Source organism: Pantherophis guttatus, chromosome 2, assembly GCF_059756535.1.
Source record: "Pantherophis guttatus breed Tessera chromosome 2, ASM5975653v1, whole genome shotgun sequence".
NCBI classification, from domain to species: Eukaryota; Metazoa; Chordata; class Lepidosauria; order Squamata; family Colubridae; genus Pantherophis; species Pantherophis guttatus.
Genome location: NC_142064.1, coordinates 96,337,188 through 96,363,234, shown reverse-complemented (window position 1 = coordinate 96,363,234; position 26,047 = coordinate 96,337,188). Strand labels below are relative to the sequence as shown.

Below are 26,047 nucleotides of genomic sequence, written 5' to 3'. Positions count from 1 at the left end.
GGCAGTCCGTGATCTCTCAAGTGCAGGAAATTACAGAACGGCATTGGGATGCTTGCAATGAGTCTGCGCGGTTCTCTGGCCAGTTCAAGTCCTTCTGGGTCGTCTACGTAGTTTCGCACATGCGCGTTGTTCATTTCTTCTTTGGTGGCGTCGTGGAAGGTTCTCTCCCTTTCAGCTCTCTCGATCCGCTCCTCCTCAGATGAGTCGGTCTCTGGCTCGGTTTTTGGGGTTCTGGTGGTGGTGACGGTTCTTTTCTTCTTTTTGTGTGCGTTGGTATTCGATTTTGTCTGTGGTGTAGGGCGAAATCGGCATGGCTCTCTGGGCTCGGGCGTCGTCGCTTTCGAAGTCAGGATGGGAGCGTGCAGGTCTTGAGTCGCCGGTTTGATTTCTTGCTTCTTCGTAGATGTCTTGGTAATTTTCAGTCTTGGCCCAAAAGCAGCAAAAAGCGTTTTCATTGCTGATTTTACTTGAGATTTTGTTAAATCGTCTTCACTTTCTGATTTTGGATCATCTGAAGAGTTTGAGACTTCTTTCTCACTTTCTTCGTCTGATAGTGTTTTTCGCGCCAGAAATTTTGAACTGAGCGTTTTGATTGGCTCTGCTCCATTCTCTTTTGAAGTTCGTTGAAACCAAGATGGCTGCCATTCAAAATTTCGCGCGGGATCACATCTTTTCTTTTTAACAACTATTTTCTCAGTAGTCATCTCACTTACGATTTTTTGATCTTTGGGTTTTTCTTTAATGACGTTTTTCTCTTTCGCTGCTCCGCTGTTCTTCAGCATCTCCTGGAGGTCCGCGATGAGACTTTCATCATTCTTTTGGCTTTTTAGTATCTTTAATATCTCTGACCTGAGTTCGTTATTTTCTATTTCGATTTCTTTCTGGTCATTATTTTCACTCATTAGTTCTTCTTCTTCAGTGGTGTATTCTTCGGATTCTCTCGAAATCGCATTGGTGGATTCGTTGATCATCTCTTGATCAGTTTCTATTTCTTTGCTGTAGGCCCTGGTGTTGGGCCTATCTTTCTTGGACATTTTTAATTACTTATTGAGTCAATTAACCATCCTCTGCTACCAGCTTGTTGCAATATTTTCAGGATCAGACTCAATAAAGATAATAGAAGTTAAAGCTTTAAATATATTTCTTTTTAATTATGATAGGCATTCTATATTCACTGAATATTCAAGGTAGAAGCGACGAGAATGGTGAGGGTGGCTCCTTATATATACAAGGGGTGGAGCTAGGAATGGGAGTGGTAAGTTATGAATACATTAAAGTCCAAAGAATAAGTTAACCTCTGATGTTCCATATATACATTATTTACACATTGGAGAATAAGGCATTTACATCTGACACTTGTAATATAAGCCCTATCCCCAAAATAAGCCCCAGTTAAGATCGTCTGCCAGATGGATGCATTTTGTACTGTATTTTCCCAAAAATAAGACTGTCAACGTCCGAGACAGCGCGCCGTTCAAAATGGCCACAATGCGCCATTTTGGAGTTGCCACACATATGTAGGGGGGATGCATGGGACCACAGAGGGGTGTCGGGTGATGGACTCATGCTGGGAGAGGAGCCAGGAAGGCAAGCCAGCTGTGGTCAGTTCAGAAGCCATCCAGGTCTGAAGAATACTTGCTGGAGCCAGCCAGAGAGCAACCGGGCTCGAAGAGTACTTGCTGGAGCCGGGCCAAAAAAGTACTTGCTGGAGCCAGCTGGGGAAAAACCAGGAACAGGAGGGTGGAGTATGCTGAGTCCATATAGCCAGCTGGCTAGCAGAAGCCAGTAAAGCTGGCTAGAAACCCTTTTACTTGTATTGTTCACCACGTGTCAAGCTGAGACTCCAGTAGAGACCCATTCTGCTCACATTGTGGCCTCTTCTTTTGCTGGCTTGGTTTGGAACCATGACAAAGACCTTACCAGAAAGTAAGTCCTAATGCAGGGGTGGGCAAATGTGGCCCTTTTACAACCTGTGGACTTCAACTCCCAGAATTCCTGAGTCAGCTTGGCTGTCTCAGTTATTCTGGGAGTTGAAGTCCACAGGTTGTAAAAGGGCCATATTTGCCCACCCCTGCCCTAATGTGTCTTATGGAGCAAAAATTAATATAAGACCCGGTCTTATTTTCAGTGAAATATGGTAGTGTGCACTGTGATCATGTATGGATCTGGACTCACTAGCTTTTATTTTAGGAAGATTACATAATGAAGAAAAAAAGTAGGGCCTAGCTAACTGGTTTGAAAAACAAAGAACTGATATAAAAAAAGATGCAAAAATCCATTAGGCAAGGCATTTCAGCTGGTGGGATTCAGGAGAAGAGCTTTTTCTATGTGGCTCCCGTCCTTTAGAACATCATAGCTCCCCTAGAGGTGAGATCCATTCCCACTCTTATGATCTTCTGTAAAGGTCGGAAGTCTTGGTTCTGCCAGTTGTCCTGGGGCCCCAACAGGGATACATCACTCTGGAGGTGACTGCTGGAATAAGAGAATAAGAGCCCCACCTCTCCCCGTGCGCATCTTCCTCTGCAATGTTTAATTGTAAATTATTATTGTTATTTATTGTGCAATATTTTACTGGCTTTTAATATTTTAATGTTTGTAAGTCACCCAGAGTTGCTTTTAGGTGAGATGGGCAGTTTACAAGTCAAACAAACAAACACACATCTAAATAAATAAACCAATATTTGTTTGTATTTTGTGATATTATTGTCACCAATCTTGCATTTATAATTATTTCCCTAGACAAATGAGAATCCAGGCTTATAGCTTAGAAAGAATATACTCTTTTTTCAGAATTTTCTTTGATATGTGTACAATCACATTAATGTGTATGCCCTTTTTGTGAGCAAGAACAAACTCAATTACCCAAAGCTACCCAATCTCTTCCCATGTCCAGTTGTGTATATTTTATTAAGGAAGCAAGCACAGGGCAGTTGAAAAAATAATACAGGCAATATTCTCAGCAAGCCATGAAGATTTGTTACTGATGTACTGAAGGTCAAACCGTGAGTGATTTGGTTAGTTAGAGGTTGCAAACACAGGAAGGGAATTTTCTCCTTTCTGTTGTTTAGATTTTACAGCAAAGTGCTTGGTGCCTTCAGTTCATAGAGTTAATTCAGGGGCCTATTTCACTATTTATAACAAGAGTTAAGAAGGACAGAATAAGGGAGGGCAACATTTCGGTGGTCACAACAGCTGCTTTCAATCTTGCATGACATATTGAGTTAGAAAAAGGGATTGTGGGCAGGAAAGTGTGTAAGGTGTAAAAGGAAAAAGTGGATGTGGAATGATGTATGTTTAAAAGGACATGGTATTTTCAAGAGGACAGAAAGAAGGGCATGGAATTAAACATTTTAGGAGACAAGGCTGCATGTACTTGCTTATATTTTGTCCTCCACCACTGCACAATATAATTTTTCTAAATTGAAGATTTTGTTTCAAACCAATTATATACACATACACATGTACATGTACATGTACATGTACCCATACCCAGTGGTGAAATGCTACCGGTTCGCACCAGTTTGGGCGAACCGGTAGTGATAAAATCTACCAGTTCGGGCAAACTGGTAGTAAAAAAATGCTACCGGTTCGTCTGAATTGATATTTCCGACAATCAGCTGTGCCGTGCGATTTATATTCGCTAAAAAGCAGGAAATCCTGCTTTCTAGTGAATCTAAATCATGCAGCACAGCTGTTCCCCCCCTCACTGTTCTACTTATCTTGTTAAGCCTCCTTTTTCTGCTTGAAGCATGCGTTTGGCGTGCACTGCATACTTTTAGTGCACACAGTCCATGCATGCCCAGCACACTTTTGGCACGCACTGCACACACACGGGCAGCGAACCGGTGGCAATCTGTGGAGGATTTCACCAGTGCCCATATCCATATCCATATCCATATCCATATCCACACCCATACCCATACCCATACCCATACCCATACCAGAGGTGGGTTTCAGCAGGTTCTGACCAGTTCTGAAGAACCGGTAGCGGAAATTTTGAGTAGTTTGGAGAACCAGTAGTAAAAATTCTGACTGGCCCCACCCTCATCTATTCTCTGCCTCCCAAGTCCCAGCTGATAGGGATGAAATGGGGATTTTGTAGTAACCTTTCCCTGGAGTGGGGTGGGAATGGAGATTTTACAGTAGCCTTCCCCTGCCACGCCCACCAAGCCACCCCACCAAGCCATGCCACGCCCACCAAGCCATGCCACAGAACCGGTAGTAAAAAAAATTTAAACCCACCACTGACCCATACCCATACCCATACCCATACCCATACCCATACCTATACCTATACATCCTCTTCAGTTCTCATTATTTCTGAGTATTGGTTTTCTTATTTGTCATTCTTTGTGTTCCTAAGAAACATCTTCAAATATATGAGTGAAAAAAAAATTAGGATAGTAGATTGATTCCATCACACAAAGGACAAGAGTTATATTTTTTGGAGGAGTATACATTTATTCCTTCATTTACCTAAGGTGATCATGTAGATCTGGGTGTCAGAAGTCACCAGAAGTAACAGTATCTGTTCAAACTATTTCCTTATTTGGTATAAAATTATGCCCCAATTTCTACTTATTTAAGCACTCAAAGGGGTGAACAATAGTTGATCAAAACTCAATTCAAAACTCAAAAGCTGTCAAATCATATCAAGTCTATTCCACATAGAAAGCACACCACTCTTATCAATGGAATACTACTTGTGTTGGTTGATTGAGAAGCCTCTTGACAATAATACATGAAAGCAACTGCAAAAAAAGTGAATTATTATTTGTGTTGGAAATGTGGCTTGATTGCCATTAGTTCTTTATAATGAGATGTAGTTTCATTATATATAAATCCGAGGATTATCTTACAGCATAATGCAGTACATTTCCTCAAAAGTAAATCATGCTGGGCTTAGTGCTTACAGTGTAGGATTGCATGGATTAAACCTATGGTTCCCATAAGTGGTTGCTTAATGACAGAATGCCAATTGTGTGAATTAGGGACAATGGAGAACTTGTTTCAGTATGTTCTTATTGCTCATGTTTACCTCAAAGCTCTAGGAAAATATTGCATGAAACATTAAACATATATTGAACATGAAAACACAATTCATATTTCCCATCGCTAGCACATACATGAGTAGGCCCATGACTACCTGGATTCATTGTGAAATTGGGCCAATCCTGCTCTCTCTTGTCTGCATTAGAGATGTGCATTTTTTTTTTGCTTCATTTCTGAATGAAAAGGGAAAAAAGATGTAATGTTGACTAAAAGGCGCAGAATTAACATGTTCATTGAAACACTGCACGTACCAAAAAGATAGTACATTTTTTGCAGATATTAACTGCAACCTATTGAAAATGTATTTATCACAGCTGCTATCTGAAGCAGCTGTAGCATTAACACTCTCCAAGGAGCTGTCTTAACTTATTTGGACTCATATTTATAACCAAGCGATAAAGTCCTTTAAATGTGAACTTGGCATATTGTTTTATAAAATGCTACTTCTGCAGCATAACAAAAGCCAGGCATCTAGCTGGATTTTCAGATTTGTGCTGGAACTCGGGAAGAAGAAGAAGTACCAAAGGATGAACGCAATCTTGAAGGTCTTGCTCCTTAAAAACAAAAAACAAAAAAGTTAATGTTAGGGATAGATGGATGGATTGATAAAGAAAAAACTGCATTTAACCTTCATAGGTTAGCACTGAAAGCCCCAGCCTTTTAACTATTTTTTAACAGTGTTTTAATCATTTTTGCCTCTTTTTTAAATGTGTAACTTTTAGATGAGTTTTTTTATGGTTTAATATGTTATTAAAGCATATGCACCAAGACATATTCCTTGTGTGTCCAATCACACTTGGCCAATAAATAATTCTATTTTTCTATTTTTCTTATTGTACATAGCCCAGAGTTCCTCTGTGAGAGAGATGGATTGGTTCCAAAATGTGATAAATAAATAAATAAAGAAGCTAGACAATTAAAATATAGACACATGCCAGGAAAGATGCTATACCAGAAACCTAATCTGTACCACTTTCTTTATTCTTTTTTATCAAAATTTATCCTTTCTAGGAAATTACACTGGCTCAGTTTTGCAGAAAGTTTGCAAAATATAATATTGGCAATTAACAGGGAAAAGTGAAAAAAATAATGACAAGCTTCTGGTCCTATAGTGTAGAAGCATATGATTAAAGCTATTAGTTCTCCTTTACTCCCACTTTTCAAAGCTAGTTTAATCTTACAAGGGATACATAAAATTAAAGTTTATTGGAATGTGTGTGTGTATGTATGTGTGTGTGTGAATAAAATGCAATTCACAATTCTTGAAACATTCAATAGCTGCAATTAATTGAATGAAACAAAGAAAATATAAGTCTTTCCCCAGATTACAAGTTGTCACTGACCTGTTCCAAATCATCTACACCTCATTTTTATATAGCACAAAGACTTTTCCAAGGAAATGTTATGATCTCAAGAAAAAAAGGTTATCCTAATGCATATTTATTTTTCTTGCAAGCTTTCATTTGCTGCATTTGCAGAGAGAAGAGAGGTAAGACAAAACTGTCGTTCTTGGTAAAACTTTTAGATCTGGGTTCCAAAAAGCCAAATGACCACTACATGGAAGAGGGATACAGGAAACTTTATTGTCATATGTTGATCACTTGCATTTTTGCAGCCCAGATCCGATAACCATTTTCTCAAAAGTTACTGCCATGCACAAAGGAATGCTTAGCACATGATACTAAATCAAAATGTAGGAAGGTTTGGGTTTAGTACAGTGAGTAGACCAAGCCATTGTGTCCAATTAAACAAATCAAGGTTAAATAAACTTGGCAACCCACTATTATTCATATCATCTGAGGGAAACATCACACACTACTGTAAGATTTAAAATGTGCATGAGGATATTTTCTCAATTTAGCCAATTTAAGACCCATGAAAAATATGCAAACATTTAATATTTTTTTATCACATCAGGTAAGATATTAAAAGAAACCATTCTAGGAGACCAGAGATAGAAAAATCACATGGTAACAGAACTTATCCCCACTGTTTGAATCTTAAGATATGCTTGAGGGAGGGAGAGAGAGAAGAAGAGACTACAAATATTTAAGCTGAATTCCGGGGGAAAAACCCCACAAACATTTCTTAAAGTTCTGAAAATATGATGTCAGGGTAGAATTCACTGGATTACTGGAATGTTTGCATTCTACTTGGATATTTCCTTAAGGTTGGTTTTTCTCTCTGCCCAACTGATTTTTACAACAATTAGCTGGATGAAGACATTTGGAGATCTTGAAAGATTTCATGCTCTTGACCTCAAGATGGATTTTTGCAGCCTAGAATCTGGCCAACCTATTGTGGTGATAAAAGTACACACACACACACACACCATACACATGTAAACAACATTCACTACCAAACCTATGAGATTCCCCACACACACTCTTATGTATGGACTGCTTAAGTTGCCATTGTAAGAAAACATTCATAGTACGCTGAATTGACCCTGAGGGATGACAGGGAGAAGACTCACTCAGGAACCTGTGGTCCAATAACCAAATTGTTTCTATTCACTGACCATATCTCAAAGATAGAATGGTTAGCATGACTTGACCCTAATGCTAATTTTAAATGTATTATAGTTGATAGGCGCTGTACAAAAATAATGTTAAGAGAAACGAGGCTAAGGCTCTTAGAAGCCAGTATGACAAGAAAAGGCAAAATGGGAGCACAGAAAAAAATTAGAAAGCAAAAGTAATCACACTTTCCTTAAATAATTAAGAGTTGTTAAATAACAATGAGGGTGGGAGCAAAGGAAGAAACAAACCAGATAAATAGAATTTTTAGGCAAACTTCAGAATTTCTGGAAAGGCCGTCCACTAGCATAATAACAAATTGTGGGAATTACTGATAAATTTATATAAAAACATCTTTTAGCTGTGATTTATAAAGAACAAGTTGAGAGACTGCTTCTTTAATAGATTTATAATCTAAAACAGTCCAATCTAAACCATCTAAAATAATCTAATCACACTTGGCCAAATATAGTTTTTCTATTCTGTTCTGTTCTGTTCTATTTTCTATTCCATTCCATTCCATTCCATTCTCCATCCCACTGCACTCCACCTTACATTCCATTCCATTCCATTCCATTCCATTCCATTCTATTGTATAATAGATTTGGAAAAATTATAATAACCAAACTTTGGTCTTATACTTAAAGGCATAAACTGGAATGATTATTATGAATTTAGGAAAGTTGAATAATCAACTTTCTTCTTATTCTTGTAAACTGGGACAAGGTTTCTAAAATTCAATTCTGTTTACTTCAGCACAGTAAAATGAAATTGACTTGATTGATCAAATGCCAAATTCACCACTCTGGAAGATGTTAAGAATACACTCTGAAAAGGATCTGTCATTCTTTCAAATAAGCTTTCTTTGCTGCTACTAATTAGTTGGACTATTTTTCTTCATACAATGGAACCTAAGCAATGGAAAGAGAGATTGAGGACTGGGCTTCCCAATAGTGCAACTGGAAAGCAGCATATTGTTCTACACATCTCAATTTGGAAAGAGCTTGCTAAGTAAAACGGCAGCTCCATAATCTGTATGAAGAACAGAGAATTAGCAGCTCCTTTGTTCTCACCTTTTCATCACCACTTCTATGTACAAAAAAAGGAAGGCATTGGACCATGCTGAAGTAAAGATAGGAATGATCTTTACTTATCTTCTGTAGATTAAAAAGACTTTTTGGTTTTCACTGTTACCAGCAGAACTGTTGCTGAAGTGATGGAATTAGAGCTACCCAGATGCCACAGACCTTTAAAGTAAAGTTCTATGAAATCAAGATAGTTTGGATGGACTGATAATACCGAACAGTTCGCTGCAGATTACTTTCTTTCCAACCAACCCACGGTGGGGACAAGTAATTCAGTCACCTGAAGTAGGTTACATCATTCATAACATGCCCTCCAATAAATTCTGTAAAGCAATCCAAATGATGCCTCACTTGACACCGAGTTACCTTCATAGCAAGGGTGAAATCCAGCAGGTTCTAACAGGTTCTGGAGAACCGGTACTGGAAATTTTGAGTAGTTTGGACAACCGGCAAATACCCCAGAGTGGGATGGAAATGGAGATTTTGAAGTATCCTTCCCCTGGAGTGGGGTGGGAATGGAGATTTGCAGTATCCTTCCCCTGTCACGCCCACCAAGCCACCCCATGCTCACCAAGCCACGCCCACAGAACCGGTAGTAAAAAAAATTGGACTTCATAGAGTCCTCATATTTGTCCTGATTCAATTTTCATTTGCATGCAACTAATCATAATAATAACTAAATTATGCCGACTGGCGACTCCCAGGGGGAGGGCCTTCTCTGTGAGGGCTCCAACCCTTTGGAATGAACTGCCCCCTGAGATACGAAATATCCCTGATCTCCGTGCTTTCCGCCGTGCCCTCAAAACCCTGATGTTCCAACAGGCGGGGCTAAACATATAAACCTGTGAATATTTTTAAAATGTTATCTAATTTTAGGTTCTATTTAATTGGGTCAAACTATGTTATAATAATAATTTTAATTAGCAATTTTATGATGTTGTGTATCTATATTTTTCTTCACTATACACCGCCTTGAGTCCTACGGGAGAAAGGCGGTATAGAAATATAATAAATAAATAAATAAATAAATAAATAAATAAATAAATAAATAAATAAATAAATAAATCTGGCATAAGGGCTTAGAAGATCCACAAGTGGCATGCCAAATGGAACATGGAGATGAAGAACATAGGCATGGATATAAGTGATTACTTGAGAGCAGGAGCACGATCACACCTGTCTCCATGCCTCCCACACTTGTCCAATTTCAGATCGGTGAAAAATGGACGTACGTCCATGTATATGTTTATATGGCTCTTTCTCACAGTCAGGATCGCTAGAATTGCAAAGAAGATTTTCTACTATGGGCCTTTCTTACTGATGCTGCCAGGATAAATATAAAGGCTCTAGGGATGACAACTACTTGGGAATCCAAGCAGTTTCCCAGTCATTTTAAATAAAAGAGCAGTTCTGAAGAAAAGTGCACTGGCTATTTTGGTTTGTGATGATAAAAGTTGCAAAGATGAAGTAAAGCCCCTTTGATACACATGTAAGCCTCCTGTTTTCAACAACTGGTGTTAGAAACTAGCTATCAATCAGCTTTTAACATTGATCAACAACAGTTTTTCTCTCCTTTTTGCTGGAAGTTGAAACTTGGTGTGCGTCCACGTGAACATTCCTGTTAATGGGAATTTGATCTGAGCGATGGAGATTTTATAACCATAACAGAAAGAGATTTGTTTATTGGAAATACATTATAAGGATGGGCAAAGCCCAGCATCTCGCTACCTACATCCTGCAAAGAAAAGAGTCTACATATGACGGGAAAGGAAGTAACCCAAGATTAGCAATCTTTTAGCCAAAGAGCAAGCAAAGTAATAAAGAGGGAACACAGAAGAAACCCTGAAATCTCTATTTACGCCATACTACTTGTCTGCCCTCTACTTCTGCTTCCCCTGTTCTCTAGTGTTCCTCTCCTATTACAAGCAACTGGTTTCCAGGTCTTAAATTTACCTCTTGGTCCAAAACGCTGAAGATAGCAATGGGTGCAATAAGGCTTGTCATCATGCTGTGAAAGAAGATGAGAAACAAGATCAGTTATTATTATTATTATTATTATTATTATTATTATTATTATTATTATTATTATCATCATCATCATCATCATCATCATCATCATCATCAAATGGCATTGTTACATTAGCAATTGCAGAGTAGTAGCTTGGCTGCCAAGGTACCAGCTCCCTTGAAGGAAGCACTCCCATGGTGTGCCACAAGAGGGCGAGCTGGCTTTGCACCAGAAAAAAAAACAAGCGGCTCTTGCTATAGCATCATCCAAGACACCCTCCCTCCCCAGAACCATTTTGGGCTTGGATCATTTTGAATCCAAGTTCATCCATGTCTGATAATTCCATACATTACATACAACTAGGAAGGTTCAGAGGGCAGGAAACTGCCTGCCTGCACAGAGCACCAGCTTGTTCCCTCCACCTCCGAAATGGTACCTGTTTATCTACTTGCATGGAATATGCTTAGGTGGACAGAAGCTGAAGCAAGTGATGGGAGCTCACCCCATCATGCAATGCTAGGACTTGAATCGCTGGAGCAGAAACAATCTCCAATGTCATTAAGCCACTGAGCCACCGCGCCTCTTACAAGATCTGTTGTTTCATATTTATTAAAGATATTCATGGACTGTTAATCTCATGGAGGCTGTTGTACCGCATGCTGATAGTGCATAATATCTGAGGGTAGACAATAGGATCCTGATCATAAGTATTCCAAATCATTGGAATTTGTATCACATCCCACTGGGCTAAAAGCAAAATTGCCACTTGAAGGCAAAAAGAGAGTATGAATCAGTCTGAATCTGGAACAAACATGTCTGTGATGTAAGAGATGCTCCTGCTGGAGTTCTGGCAAGAAAGATTGGTACTAGTATTATCCATGCACACACTTGCTATCCATCTGCTCAACCTGAGTAGGATGGATACATTTGTCAAGTCAGTTTCTCACTGTTCCACCTTTTCATTTTATTTCTACAGCAGTATGAAGGTTTCTCTTTTTAAAGAAACCAAAAAAAAAAACCTCTTGCAAAAAAACCTGTATACATTATAATGCACATTTTTCTAGCAGACACTACTTGAACTTTTTTCCTCTAAATTACTCATATACCTGCCAAAAGATGCTTGAAAGTTTAAACTGAACCCTCCTCCCAACTGCAGACACTTTGAAGTCCACCCAGGTTTTATTTTCTCCTTGAAGTCTATTTTCCTTAAATCAGGTACTAATGGAAAATTAAATATACGTGCCAGTCCAACCTATTTGGGTGTTTTGGAAAAAAGAAACCCAATCAATGAATTAGAAAGACACCCCTTTCTACCATTTCTTATTATTAACATTTTCTCAAATTCCTGCAATGTACCTTGAGTCTAAAACCATTTCCATGTAGGGGATAGAGGAGATCTGCCATTATGCCTCCCCCAAATGTTCTTGTTAAGGAGATTTAAATTCTGGGAAAGATGTGGGTGTGATCATGCAGAGTAAAACACATGGCCATTGTTACATGGGGAAACAGGATAAAAGCTGAGAACTTAGTAAGGAATTCCATGGGGAGAGTTCAAACAGTTATGACTGAGAGATTGGGGTTGTACTTTAGTTTTGTATTTTATTTTCTCTTTATTAGGAGGGTTTACTCTGAGCTCAGCACAATGTTAAAGTCATTGCCAGTTCAGGCCCACCCTTTTGCCCATTCAGGATAGCCTATTCTTCAAGGCTGAAATGCACTGGAGCAACCATTAGCACCCGGGTATGTTTTGCCCAGAGAAATTGTGTTGGTGCTGGTAGAATGTAGTGCTTAATTTATAAAATGCTAACCAAGACTGAATCTTGAGTTAAAGTCTTACCATCATCTACCCTACTGGCAAATGCTGAAATTTCTCACTGATGAAGGAAAAGTACTGTTCTCAACAGTACTGGGTTCATAATTGTAAGGGGTTGTGAGAATAACCTTGAGGGAAAGGAGGAAATAGCCAAGGCAAGACATTGGTCAAATAAGAGAAATCTGAGTCCGAAGCAGAAATATAATTTGAGAAAACATCTCAGACTTGAGCTTCCCTAGTCCTCCTTGAGATAAAGGCAGGGAGGGGAGAGATACATTCAGACTGGCAAGGCTGATATCAGCCCTTCAAAGTAGGCCATGGAAGGAAATCAAAGTTATGAATGCTAGTACTACATTTATTATAGGATTACAGTAACAAATCTTACCAGTCTGAATGTGCCTTCATATCATATCCCTGTAGTTCAACAGCATCATTTCTGTCTGGCAACTAAGCCAACTTAGTTCCATGTTGCTGCAATGGAAGAGGAACGGTTCCAAATCTATGTTTCAGTTGGAAACCAGATTGCCTTGAGGAAGATTTACTTATCACGTCATCTCTCCCTAGTGGTATTTACCCAGCTGGTTTGATCTGACAGGTGAGGCATGCTCTGGTGCCTATCTGCAAGGAAGTGCCATTGGCAAGACTCCCAAAGAGCCTTTTCTGTTATGGTACCCTTCCTCTGGAACAGCTGGCTGACTTTAGATCCCTGTGGAAATTATACTTCTGCTGGTTTAAACCACCCCTGCTGGTTTTTCACAAGGCCTTAAAGATTTGATTTTGCCATTGAGCCTAGAGCCCTGATAACATGGGTGAAGTCATTGTTAGCCACCCAGAGTTAATAAATTTCATAAGTAAGTGAATAAATAAATAATTTCTGCATTGGGAGAGAGCTTCCCTCCTCCTGGTTTCTGAGTGTAGGATCTTGTAAAGAAAAAAAAACCATTTCTTCTCCTCAGCGTCTTCTCCTTAGAAGCCTTGGCAAAGCAAACAGGGATGAAATGCCAGTTTCCATTTTCTCTTCACTGATGGACCTCCTTTCCAAAGTGCCAGATTGCTTTGCTTTGCTTTTTTTTTTTTTTTTCCATTTCTTCTCTCCCACTCCTCCTGCCTTTGTGCGGAATGAGGGCAAAGAGATTTTTCTTGCTTTAAATTATGCAGCAACCCAGACCAGGTGGTGATCTTCCCTCATGCTCGTGCTTTTGAATCAACAAAACAGAATACAAGTGGATCGTGTTTAAGCTGCTTCGGAGGAATTGTGGGAATCGAAATGGAAGTCCCCTTGGTTTCTGGAGTTGCTTCCTGATGAAGAGTTGATCTACAGAGCAATTGTCTTTTGCAACAATGTCCAAGTTGCATCATTGGGAAGTCATGATTTTGGATATGAAACTTCATGAAACACTAACGAGACATTACAGTACTGGAAAGTTGTTACGAGATGCTACTTAAAAGTATCCATACATAGTCTATAAAGCCTTATATACAAACTCCACCATAAAAATGAAAGTGACAATAACTAATACAAATTATTCATCATCTGTTTGGTCTATTGATTTGGGTTTTTTAGGCAATAGATGGCATTGAGGTTAATTATCTGGCCAGAGTCATGGGTGCCATTCTTGAAAGAATAATGTTCATGCTCCAGCTTCCCATATGTGTAGTAACTTATGTTTAAGACTGTAATGATTCACTTAAAAACTGTGTCAAGAAAGGTCGTAAAATGGGGGAAAACTCACTTAACAACTGCCTTGTTTAGCAATGGAAACGTTGGGCTCAATTGTGGTTGTAAGTTGAGGAGTACCTGTACAAAACTGCTGGGTCTAGGAGAACTCAACACAGTCAACTCACTGTGGCTGATTCACCACGGCCAGCTCGCCACAGGACAAAAGTTACATAATATTGAAGAAATTTCAATAAAAATCCGTTCATTAAAGAATGGATGCAAAAGGAGGGACAAAATGAAATGTGAACAACACAAATTAAGAAAAAATGTAAATTATTTTAAATTAATAAATAAAATTGTTGAATTGTCCTATGCCGAATTTTCCCATTGCAAATTGGCCGTGTTGAATTGTGGCAAGTTGGCTGTGGCGAGCTGGCTGTGTTGAGTTGCTATGGCAAATTGGCAGTGGTAGGTTGGCCAAGGCAAGTTGATCATGGCGAGTTGTCCCATTCTGAACATGTCAGGTAGCTGTGAATTCTTAGAGTAGCAACCTAAGCATCTGGAGGAGGATAAGTTGAAGGAGGCTTGGCTAGAACAGTAAGAAGGAAGACAGTTAATCAGCCTTCATAAACAGTTTCCTTTCTGAACAGATCTTTTTGACTTCAGGTCTTTTTGAGCAATGCTTGTGCATTGTAATTTGATCATATCTATGTTATTCCAGATAAACCTAGGAAGTTATATTAGACCAGCTCAGTACATTGTTCTCGCTCCTCCATTACTAACTCTGATGGCAACCAATGTCTCTCCAGAGAATTTCTGCAGACAATTTCTGACAACTTGCTTGGACATTTTACCTCTGTCTTCAGTGTTAACTTCTGTATATTTAACATGCCCTGCTAAAATATGCAAATAACATCCATAGCTTAAGGCCATTCATAATGAACAAGATCATATCATGTGAATTTAACCCTTTCCTCCTTTGCTGCAATCTTAGTGAAAATCCCTCCTCTGAAACTGATATTTGCATTAGGGGGACCCCTATCAAATTTAGAAAATTTACTCTCCATATAAACTAACAACTTCAAAGGAGTCATTCTCATGAGCAAATCAAAAAGTCCAGGGTATGACCAATGAAGCAACCAAGATGGCAAAAGGGCTATCCATCAGCATCCCCAAATAAGCTAAATTCTCCTAGGGGGCATTTATGGATTGCTTGGATTTTAGTCACTACTAGCACTGATGAGGTTACCTAGTTTGGGTAAGAAAGCAACCAAGCTCAGGGAGCTCCAAGGACTCCGCATTTCAACTCTGAGCTACAAATATTCTCCTTTATTGGTAGTCACTGTTTACCCAAACTTGAACTAATAGTATCAATGGACCTAAATAGTCTACAGCAGGGATGTCAAACTCAAAACCTGGATCTGGATCTGGCCCATGGGGTGCTTAGATCTGGCCCACGGGGCCGCCCTGAAAACAGCGAAGGACCGGTCCACAGTGCCTCTGCCAGAGAAAACAGAGTTTGTGAGGGCCATGTGAACCCTTCTGGGCTCCATTTTCACTGGCAGAGAGTTGCAGGAAGCCGTCACAGCTGAAAATGGAGCCTGGGAGGGCCAAGCACAGCCTGCATGAACTCCATTTTTGCTGGCAGAGTGCTAGCAAAGCAAACTACTAGCAAAAGCGGCATTTGATCACACTAGTGACATCAAATTGGCCACGCCCTCCTGACTATGCCCCCCAAGGTCAAACACAACCCTGATGTGGCCCTCAATGAAATCAAGTTTGGTGCCCCTGATCTACAGTAAGGAAATAAAGGAGGGGATCAAAGGGTACACCTTATGCATTTTCAGGCCTTCCAAATAGATGTACTATGATTCCATGAATAATATCAGCATTAGAGTTAAGCATGCTGGCTGAGGAAATTCTGGGAGTTGAATCCCCATGTCTTAAAAGTCACCAAGTTTGAAAAAACATAGATTTAGAGCTTTTCCAGTGAAGAAAAAAGACTGAAGGGAAGGCTGTGAAAAGTAAATTTCAGGAAGTGGGTCTGGCAACTTTGTGCTCAGTGCGCATATTTTTGCTTCTCTTCCCAAAGCATTTTAAATGTGGCTGAAATGATACTATTTCTCCTCTTGCTGTGTCAGGGCCATTCTATATTCTATGAATTGTTCATGCATCCCAGGCAGAAAACTTGATTTAATGCTGCAAACTGGATCAGGCATTCTTAAGGAAACCACTTTACAGTGACAGTAAGCTTAATTTGATGCTTTGAATTCGCCCTAAAAGGAAGTACATTGGAATCGATTCTCCTTTCCTGTTACCCAACAGAAGGAGTCAATCCTTCACAGTTCCCTTTCCTGAAGTGGAATGATGTTGTTTCTTGGCTCTGGCCTCTTTTCTGACGAACCAAATAAGAGATAATTTATTGCTGCTGCATTGAAACTTCTGCATCATTGGCTCCAACTTAGCATCATTGAAAACAACATAGTATTATCGCTAACTTGTGCCAGTTCCAATAACTGTGTCTTAACCCAACAGGATAATTTAAGAGGAAGACATTAAAGTTTTAGTGGGTGCAAATGTCTCTCTTGCTAGAGGCAGCTTGGAACTACCTGGCTACCTGCCCATGCATCTTTTCCATTGTTATATTCCATTGAAATGACGTACAAGACCAACCTTGTCTGGGTTTGGAACGTAAGCAAGATTGAGGGGTCCTTAGTGCTCTCTGAGCTTGGTTGTTTCCTTGCAGATGTTTCCTTGCCCAAACTAGGTAACATCATCAGTGCTAATAAGCAGGTAAGCATTAGTACTTGGCTAGAGACCACTAGAAAACCTCAGAATTGTAGATTAGATGGTAAAGTTAAAGCAGGGGTGAAATTCAGCAGGTTCTGACAGGATCTGGAGAACCAGTAGTGAGTAGTTCGGAGAACCAGCAAGTACCATCTCTGGCTGGCCCCAGAGTGAGGAGATTTTACAATATCCTTCCCCCAGGAGTGGGGAGGGAATGGGGATTTTGCAGTATCCTTCCCCTGCCATGCCCACCAAGCCATGCCCACCAAACCACACCATGTCCACCAAGCCATGCCCACAGAACCGGTAGTAAAAAAAATTGAATTCCACTACTGCTATCAAGGAACTGCATGGGTATGTCCATATAGTCACCTGGGGTCGACTAACTTGAGGGCATCTTTACCTGATTTTTATGTCAGGTTTTTTTGTCATTGCAGAGCGATTGAGCAGAACATGGAGCTATTTTGAGTCCTCCTTCTGCTGTCAAACTTGGTAGGCCTTTACTGTAATTAGTATCTTTCTCCGTGTAATCAAGTGCAATCCACATTCCATCACAGTCCACCTGTCCACTGAACCATAACTAAGCAACATGAATCAGAGGGGGGTGGGGTGGAGCTCCATGAAGGAATGTGTTGGACAAAACATGGGGGAGTTGCCATAGTTTTCTAAACTTCCAATTACCTCCCAAAACCCAAAAGAAACAGGCAGCCCGAGAGTTACCTAAGGGGGGGTGGGTACAATGCTTAGATCCCCCCAATCATGCTTTTACTTTCTCATATGCAAATGAGGACTGAAAGAAAAAATTCTCCAGAAAACCTGGCATCTTGGCCAAAACTGATTAAGACTCTTGGTGACATATATGATGAGGCAGTGTATGTAGAGATATAAACAAACCGAGGTTCCCCTTGCAATATGTCACACATATACACACACACACAAACACCACTGCACATCCACATTCCATTCTGCTGGATTTAAGCTAACTCTAGCCTATGTATTTTCCCTTTCCCTCTCTCCAAGCCAAAAGATGAAAGCAATCTTTGCTGGCAAACCAATTCCAGGCAGCCTTTGAAAACAGAGCCCTCTCTCAGGAGAGATTGCTGTCAGGGTATCACAAGTTACGGAAGGAGACAGATGGAATAGTTGGTTTGCTCTGTACCTCAGCATGCTGGCCAGGAGTGAGTTGCCGTTTGCAGTGGTGGCACTTCAGGCAGAGGGGATGGTAGTCCTTGCCGAGAGAACGCCTCCGCTCAGCTGTTAAGAGAGGGAAAAGATATGAATAATTGTACAACTCCAAGCCCCTCATTAATAGGAGAAGGTATGTGGAATGCAGCTTTGAACTGCAAAATTCCTTGCTAGAATTTCAGAATAAAAGGAGTTTTAATACAGAGGCAATACATTGACATTTTTTCCTTTGTTGAACCCTACCTGTTTCTCTTTTGTAATTTTTATCTTTGGCTCACAACATATAATGATATCATTCTTATCTTTAACTCGTAGACATATTAAAACTGTAACTGTTTAACGCATTTCATTTATGTTGTCCATTTTCTTTTCTTCCATTCAATCATGTCTGATTCTTGAGATGGCCTGGAGAAGTCTCTGCAGTTTTCTTGGCAAGGTTTTTCAGAGGTGGTTTGCCATTGCGTCCTTCCTAGGGTTGAGAGAATGTGATTGGCTCAGGGTTACCCAGCTGGCTTTGTTCCTATGGCAGGACTAGAACTCGCAGTCTCCCAGTTTCTAGTCTGATGCTTCAACCACTGCACCCAACTGATTCTCCTGTCCAATTTAAGGGCATGTAAACTTTTAAGACTTTCAAGGACATATCCCCACCTGCTGTAATTGAGAAATAACTTTCTCTACAGAAGTAAAGTGTAGGCAAAATTTTAAAACGATTCCTGAATTTTACACCTTTGCCATTCTATGTGTGCTGTGCAGCCTAGCTATGATAGTCTGCCAGCAACTGAGATTGCACAAAATGCAAAATGCCAGTCTGCAGGAGCAGGAAAGGGGTTGTTTGCAGCAATCCTGGGCCAAATGCCTCATTCCAAGAGGTCATAAGAATATGGGAAGGTCCCTGCTTAGCTTAGTCCACCATTCTGTGTCACAAGGTTACTAATTTTGTACATGCAGGTGGAGAACACACAGGAGGGAATAACTTTCTTTCATAGGAGGCTAGAAAGCCTCCCCCAAAGCCTCCAGCGTTTGGATGATATAGCTCAGGGTGTCAAACTCCAGGCCCACAGGCCGGATCTGGCTCGCAATGTGGTCGGATCCAGGCCATGGGGCCGTCCTCGAAAATGTAAGGGGAAGGCCCGGTCTACCCAATGCAAAGAGGAAATATGCCAGCAGTTTGGGGAGTGGCGTCAAGCTGGCCCACCCAGTTGGCCACACCCACCTGGCATTTTGCTTCTCGCTTCTCATCCAATCTCTGAGCTGAAATCTTGAATGAGAAGTGAAACGTCTTCAGAGAAAAACTAGAAAATCCAGTTGCCTCTTGAAAAAGCACCTTTGGGACAATCATGACCTGGATGACTGAGAAACTCCATAGACATAAAGCAACAGTATTTTACTTAAATTGGTTGTTATCAATAGAACTTTGAAGCTCTGGTGCTGCTAGTGAATATATAGATCCATTTAACTGTGTTTTTTTTCTTTCCTACAAGTGCAGGGTCCACTATTTTTCAGATTGCTTGCCATAAAAATTGACTGACCAGTTTGTTGTTTGAGTCTAATTTCATGAACTGAGAGAATGCGACTAGCTCAAAGTCACCCAGCCAGCTTTCGTACTTAAGGTGGGATTAAAACTCACAGTCTCTTGTCTTCTAGCCTTCTCACCATTACATCAAACTGGCTCTTGTATTTAACCATTTCTACCTAAGAACTACTCACAGTTTTTCCATCCTGTTGCCATGTAGGAGCATTAAGCTGCTAATGCCAAGCTCTCTATTCAGGCTTCTTGCAATTTTAGAGCGGGGACGGGAGTAGGGTTGAATCTCAGAATAAAGCCTTTGTATTTGATGCTTCTTTCCACCACTAACAGAACTTGGTGTAACACTCTTAATGTAGTTGTAAGCTGACTGTAGGAAACCTAGATTCAAAGTACTGCTTGGTTAGTAGTAACCACAGAAATGTGGTTTATGTGATATATAGTGCTTTCAATTTAGGAACAGATTCTGACAATAGCATTCATGCATTACATCATTTCTGAAGTTCAGAAAAATGTATTTTGAACATATTCATTATGCTTTTGAATATAAATTTTGACGAACTAAGTTTAGGTATGCATCAGAATCCTTTTTTTTTTAATAGTAAAGAGAATAGTCTTAGGTGCAGTATCTGTGAATGATCACACTTTGAAGTCTATGAACTGGCCAAGCCACTTTGGCACTGCAAATGCTTAGACTCCACCTAACTGATCTCTAAAACTCTGCAATGGATAACTGTCCAGATTTAACTCTAGCTAAGGACCATTGTTTTAATTGGAAAGGAAAACCCTGATTTATACATGCAAAGAAACCACCGTGGTAACCATTTCTAATTCTAATTCTGGGCAATGTTCATTAAAATGCTCAAAGGATGAAGGTATGAGGAGTGAATGAAAGAAACAAGTGCTAAAGTAAGAAAAGCACAGCAAAATCAGGAGTCACTGCAAGAGCCAAGAGTAAACTGTGTTTGCAAAAGACTTAAGTCCCAACCACAACCCACAATGCTTTTCACTTTGTTTAAGATGACTGTATTATGTATGTGCAACCAGCTTGCAAGCACTGAGAAGTTTATGGGGCAACAGCGCTATCCAGATTTTATTCTCTACCAAGAATAAAATGTCTCCATCTTTAGCAATCCAAGCAATTTGTGTTCTTCATAAAATCTATTACAGATATTTAGAGGATCCTTCTAAATATCTGTAATAGATTTTATTTTATTTTTTTTCATATTCTTTTATTATTAAAAAAAATTAACATACATAACATACATGAATCATAATATATAATACATAACAATATACACAATACAAATAATCAACGAGTGCTCCCCCACCCCTCGGGATCATTTCTGCTTCCAAAATCTTAAAGCTTCTTCTGGTGGTGGTATCCCCCTTCCTCCAGAAAACACATATATTAGGAACTATTTCCAGATTCCATTGAATTCATTTACTTTCATTATGCCCCTCCTTACTTTAATATTACAAGACAATTTATCATTTATGGCAATGTCCCATACTTCCTTATACCATTCTTCCAAATAATAATAATAATAATAATAATAATAATAATAATAATAATAATAATAATAATAATAATAATTTTATTTCTATACCACTCTTCTCCCGAAGGACTCAGGGCGGTGTACAGCCTATTTAAAACACAAGACAAACATCAATTTAAAATTTAAAATTATTAAATAAATTTGGCTCCATTTAAACAATAATCACCTCATGTCTTCCAGTTCCTAGAAATCATTAACCTTGCTGCGGTCAACAAATTTGTTATCAACTCTTTTGTCTCTTTTTTACATTTTATATCTTCCAATAGTGAGAGTAATGCTACCTTTGGTGCCTCTTCTACCTTTATTCCTACAATTTCTTCAATCTCCTTAAACACCATCTTCCACAATTTTTACACAAATTTACAATCCCACCACATATGTAAATACGTTCCTTTTTCCCCACAACCTCTCCAACAGTTATCTGAATAGTGCTGATTCATATTGCTTAATCTAACCGGAGTTAAGAACCACCTCCATACCATTTTATAATAATTCTCTTTTATTCTTACTGACATATTTCTCAACACTCTTTGTTGCCAACTATTGACCAACACATTAAGAGATGACGGGGAGATAGAAGGGATAGGTAAAATAAAACTAAATATGTTTGCTGATGATACATTGTTAACAGTTAAAAATATAATAGATAAGATGGAAAAAATTGGATGGCATCTAAAAGAATTTGAAGAAATAACTGGATTAAGAATAAATTGGTCAAAATCTGAGTTGATGCTGTTTAATTACACTAAAAGGGAAGAGAAGGATTGGGAAGGGAAGCGAAGCGAAATGAGAATTAAAGATCATATTAAATACCTGGGAGTTAGAATTACAAAAAATTTGGAGAGTTAGAAAAGGAAAATCTAGGCAGCTTAAAGAAGAAGATTTTGGAAAGTTTGAATAAATATAATAGGTTGAATTTATCATGGTTTGGAAGAATTGCTTTAGTAAAAATGAAGATTTTAGCAAAGATCAATTTTGCTTTTAGGATGCTACCAATAAAAATATCAGAATTAGAGTTAAAAAGTTGGCAGAATATACTGAATAACTATTGTAATGGGAATAAGAAAGCGAAGATAAATAAAAATAAGTGATATCTAAGCCAAAAAAAAGGGGGTTTAGTACTCCCAAATATTAAATTATATTATGTCTCTAACAGGCTTAGACATGTTATAGAGGCAATTTTAGGAATAGGAGAATTGGAATGGTTGGAAGATAAATCTAAAATTAAAACCAAATTAGAATGGAAGCTGGAAAATATATTTTTTATAGAAGGTGGAAAGAAATGGGTGGAAAGCATAAGTAATCCTCTCCTGAAGTTTCATTGGGAAATTTGGAGTAAATATAAAGGGAGGTTGCTTCCGAAGAACTCTCCATTATCATCGGTAGTAATCTTGGAAAAGTTCCCAGGGAATTTGAAGAATAAAGTGAATAAAATTTTAAAAGAGAAAAATAAAATAAAACTAAGGGAATGGTTAGGAGGAATGAGGACACGTGAGGAATTGGAAGAGGTTCTAGGAGGTAAACGATTGTCTTGGTTAAATTACAGCCAAGTGGAAAAATGGACTATAAATTGGATAAGAGAAAATGGAGAGTGTAGAGAGTTAACGAGGTTTGAGGAATTAATTGAAAAAAATGGAACTGTAAAGGAAGAAAATAAAGGGATAAAAGGCTTAATGAGTGGAATTTATAAAATATTGTTGGAGGAAGAGGAGAGGGAAAATTTAGGAAAGATGGTATGGGAAACCGATTTGAAGATACAAATAGGGCAACAGAGTTAGGACAGAATTTGGCAACAAAGAGTGTTGAGAAATATGTAATAGATTTTATGAAGAACACAAATTGCTTGGATCTATTACAAATATTTAGGGGATCCTTAAAAAGGGACACAGTGGCTCAGTGGCTAAGATGCTGAGCTTGTCGATTGAAAGGTCGGCACTTCAGTGGTTCAAATCCCTAGTGCCGCATAACGGGGTGAGCTCCCGTTACTTGTCCCAGCTTCTGCCAACCTAGCAGTTCGAAAGCACATAAAAAATGCAAGTAGAAAAATAGGGACCACCTTTGGTGGGAAGGTAACAGTGTTCTGTACGCCTTTGGCGTTTAGTTATGCCGGCCACATGACCATGAAGACATCTTTGGACAGTGCTGGCTCTTCGGCTTTGAAATAGAGATGAGCACCGCCCCCTAGAGTCTGGAACGACTAGCACATACTTGTGAGGGGAAGCTTTACCGTTACCTTTTTAGAGGATCCTCTTCTGGGCCCAGTGCCTTTCAGGTAGACTGTGTTGGACATCAACTTAAGCCAGCTGTTCTACAATTTTTTGCAAAGCTGTATAGTTAGGACTAAGATCTGTGGTCGCACAGTGGTTAAAATGCAGTACTGCAGGATAATTCTGCCAACTGCCACCAGTTCGTTCCTGACAAGCTCAAGGGTGACTCAACCTTCCATTCTTCCAAGGTCGGTAAAATGAGGGCCTAGACTGTTGAGGGAGATACACTGACTCTGTAAACTGGTTAGAGACTGCTGTAAAGCATTATGAAGCGGTATATAAGTCTAAGTGCTATTGTTATTGCTATTATGCCTTTGCAATTTATCCAAACTCAGAGGGTTTATAGTATGTTCTTTGTCTCACTGAGCCTTGGGGGGGAGGGGAGGACAGAATATATATATGTAATGTATACGTTATATGGGGTAAATTATATGGTTCGGTTAATGAGCTTGAGACAAAAGCAGGACTGCACCAGAGTTGGGAAGGAGATGTAAAGGTTATGCCTGATTGATCTCTGTTTATCACCCCCAGCAGACATCTCCCCTGCCTTTAGCCAATATATTAAAATTTAGCCAATACATTCTAAACATAGGCAAGCTTTTATTGACAATTATTTTTCATAGAGTTTTAAAACCTTAAAGAAAAAGGTGAAAGAAATTCCATCTGTTTCCTTCCAGGTTATTTTTAGCTTTCATCCTATGTGCCTTCCCTTGGTAGGTACTGTCTCTGATTAATAATGGAGGCATCTGATACTGGAAATAAATCTGTCAGCGTTTTGTCCCATCACCTCCCTGCAGGATGCACTGGGACTTATTAAATGCATGATGCATCAGTCACACTTTAAAACCACCTCCTTCCCCCCACCCCCCACCCCATTCGTTCAATTGCAGGCAATGCTGCAGTCCTCTATATTCAGCACCACGCGTTCTCGCCTTTGGGAAAAGGCTGCTCTGCACAAGCTAAATGTTGCACTGCCCTTGTCGAGGTGAAGCATTAGTAAGCATGCGAGCAAATGCCCTGAAGAAAAGCTCTTTCGCAACGAGAGTCTGCAGAGGGCTCCACTTCCTATCAAATAGAATCTAATTCAGAAAACAGTGCAGCAGCTTTGCTTCCACAGCACCCACAGACACCATACCTTGATCCCAAACGGTCTCTTCCGGCAACAGGGAGAGAGACTGATCTGGGATTGTTGAACTATTTTCAAGACTTTTTTTTTTAAAGGAAGTTACAATGCAGTTGGAAAGAACAGCATGTTAAGGAAGGGCGTATGTGTGAGGACGGAGAACCAGCAAGTTGTGCATGAAAGTGAAAGCATATTAAATAACTGCCTTATTTACCATTTACCTCAGGGGTCCTCAAACTTGGCAGCTTTTAAGACTTGTGGACTTCAACTCCCAGAATTCTCCAGCCAGCTAAAATTCTGACTGGCCCCGCCCCCATCTATTCTCTGCCTCCCAAGTCCCAGCTGATCAGGAGGAAATGGGGATTTTGCAGTATCCTTCCCCTGGAGTGGGTTGGGAATGGAGATTTTACAGTATTCTTCCCCTGCCACGCCCACCAAGCCATGCCCACCAAGCCATGCCACACCTACCAAGCCACACCCACAGAACCGGTAGTAAAAATTTTTGAAACCCACCACTGATGTGGTCCCTTTACTTTGGTGTCACTGTCAACCAGAACCTGAACAAGCTGCCATTTTGGTTATGTGGGAACTGGAATTTAAATTTACAATTAAATGCCTGTTAAATTGAATAAAAAAAAAATAAAGGTGGTTTTAAATTTGTGTGATACATTAACCCCAAAAGACTATGATGGCTATATATGACATACTTATTAATGAGCTTTATGTTTTAGTATATTGGGCAAGCACAATGTATAAAGAAGACAGAAACAACACAGGAACATCCAGAACTACAATGGGACAACCTGGACCACACCATGCTTCACATTCTTACTACAGCCACAAATATTGTCCCTGAGAGTTGCTTTTTCAATCAGCTTTTCCCAGGTTAAACTGGTCTACAAAAAAATAAAATCTCGAGACTGAAATAGGAAGAGATTGTTCTATTAGCACTATACCAAGTTGCTGTCCCTTTTGATGCATTAAGACTAGAAGTGCTTAAGACACAAGAGAGTCAGCATGACATAATCACTGCCAGGAAGTCAAACTATCTCAGGGTTGTGGCCCGTCAGCGGCCTGTGCAGTTAGTTGCTGATTCTGACAGTGAGGAGGCTGGTGTGGCACTCGAGTCGGACAATGAGGAGGCTGGAGAAGATGTGACAGAGGCGGGGATTCAGCCAGGGCCTTCAGAACCTCTAGAAGCTCCCATAAGTGAAGAGGAAGAAGAGGAGGAGCCTCTTCTCGATGCACAAGCGCGCAGAGCTGCGAAAAGGCAGGAGTGGCTCCTCAGGAGGAGGTCTCCTTGAGAGTAAGGCTTGGGGCTAATTGGCCATTCTCCTAGCCTATTTAAGGAAGGACGACGACTGATGTAATTTGCAAGAAACAACTTCGTTCAAATTCCTTCGTGTCTTGATTCAGAAAACGTTTGATTTGGCTCTTGTTTCTCTCTTATCAGTTTTCCTGCAA

At 39.7% G+C, this 26,047-nt stretch overlaps 1 protein-coding gene across 1 annotated transcript in view; it reads right to left on the bottom strand.

Moving 5' to 3' along the window:
- Positions 1–4,440: 4,440 nt before the first annotated feature.
- Positions 4,441–26,047, bottom strand: part of LOC117661679 (cysteine-rich protein 1-like) — a 47,679-nt gene continuing 26,072 nt past the window's right edge. Inside the window, exons 2-4 of the mRNA XM_034410758.3 lie at positions 18,084–18,178; positions 10,610–10,664; positions 4,441–5,606 (exon numbers count right to left, since the gene is read on the bottom strand). Of these exons, the coding sequence (XP_034266649.1) occupies positions 5,536–5,606; positions 10,610–10,664; positions 18,084–18,178 (221 nt within the window). The 3' untranslated portion in view covers positions 4,441–5,535. The remainder of the gene's footprint in view (positions 5,607–10,609; positions 10,665–18,083; positions 18,179–26,047) is intronic.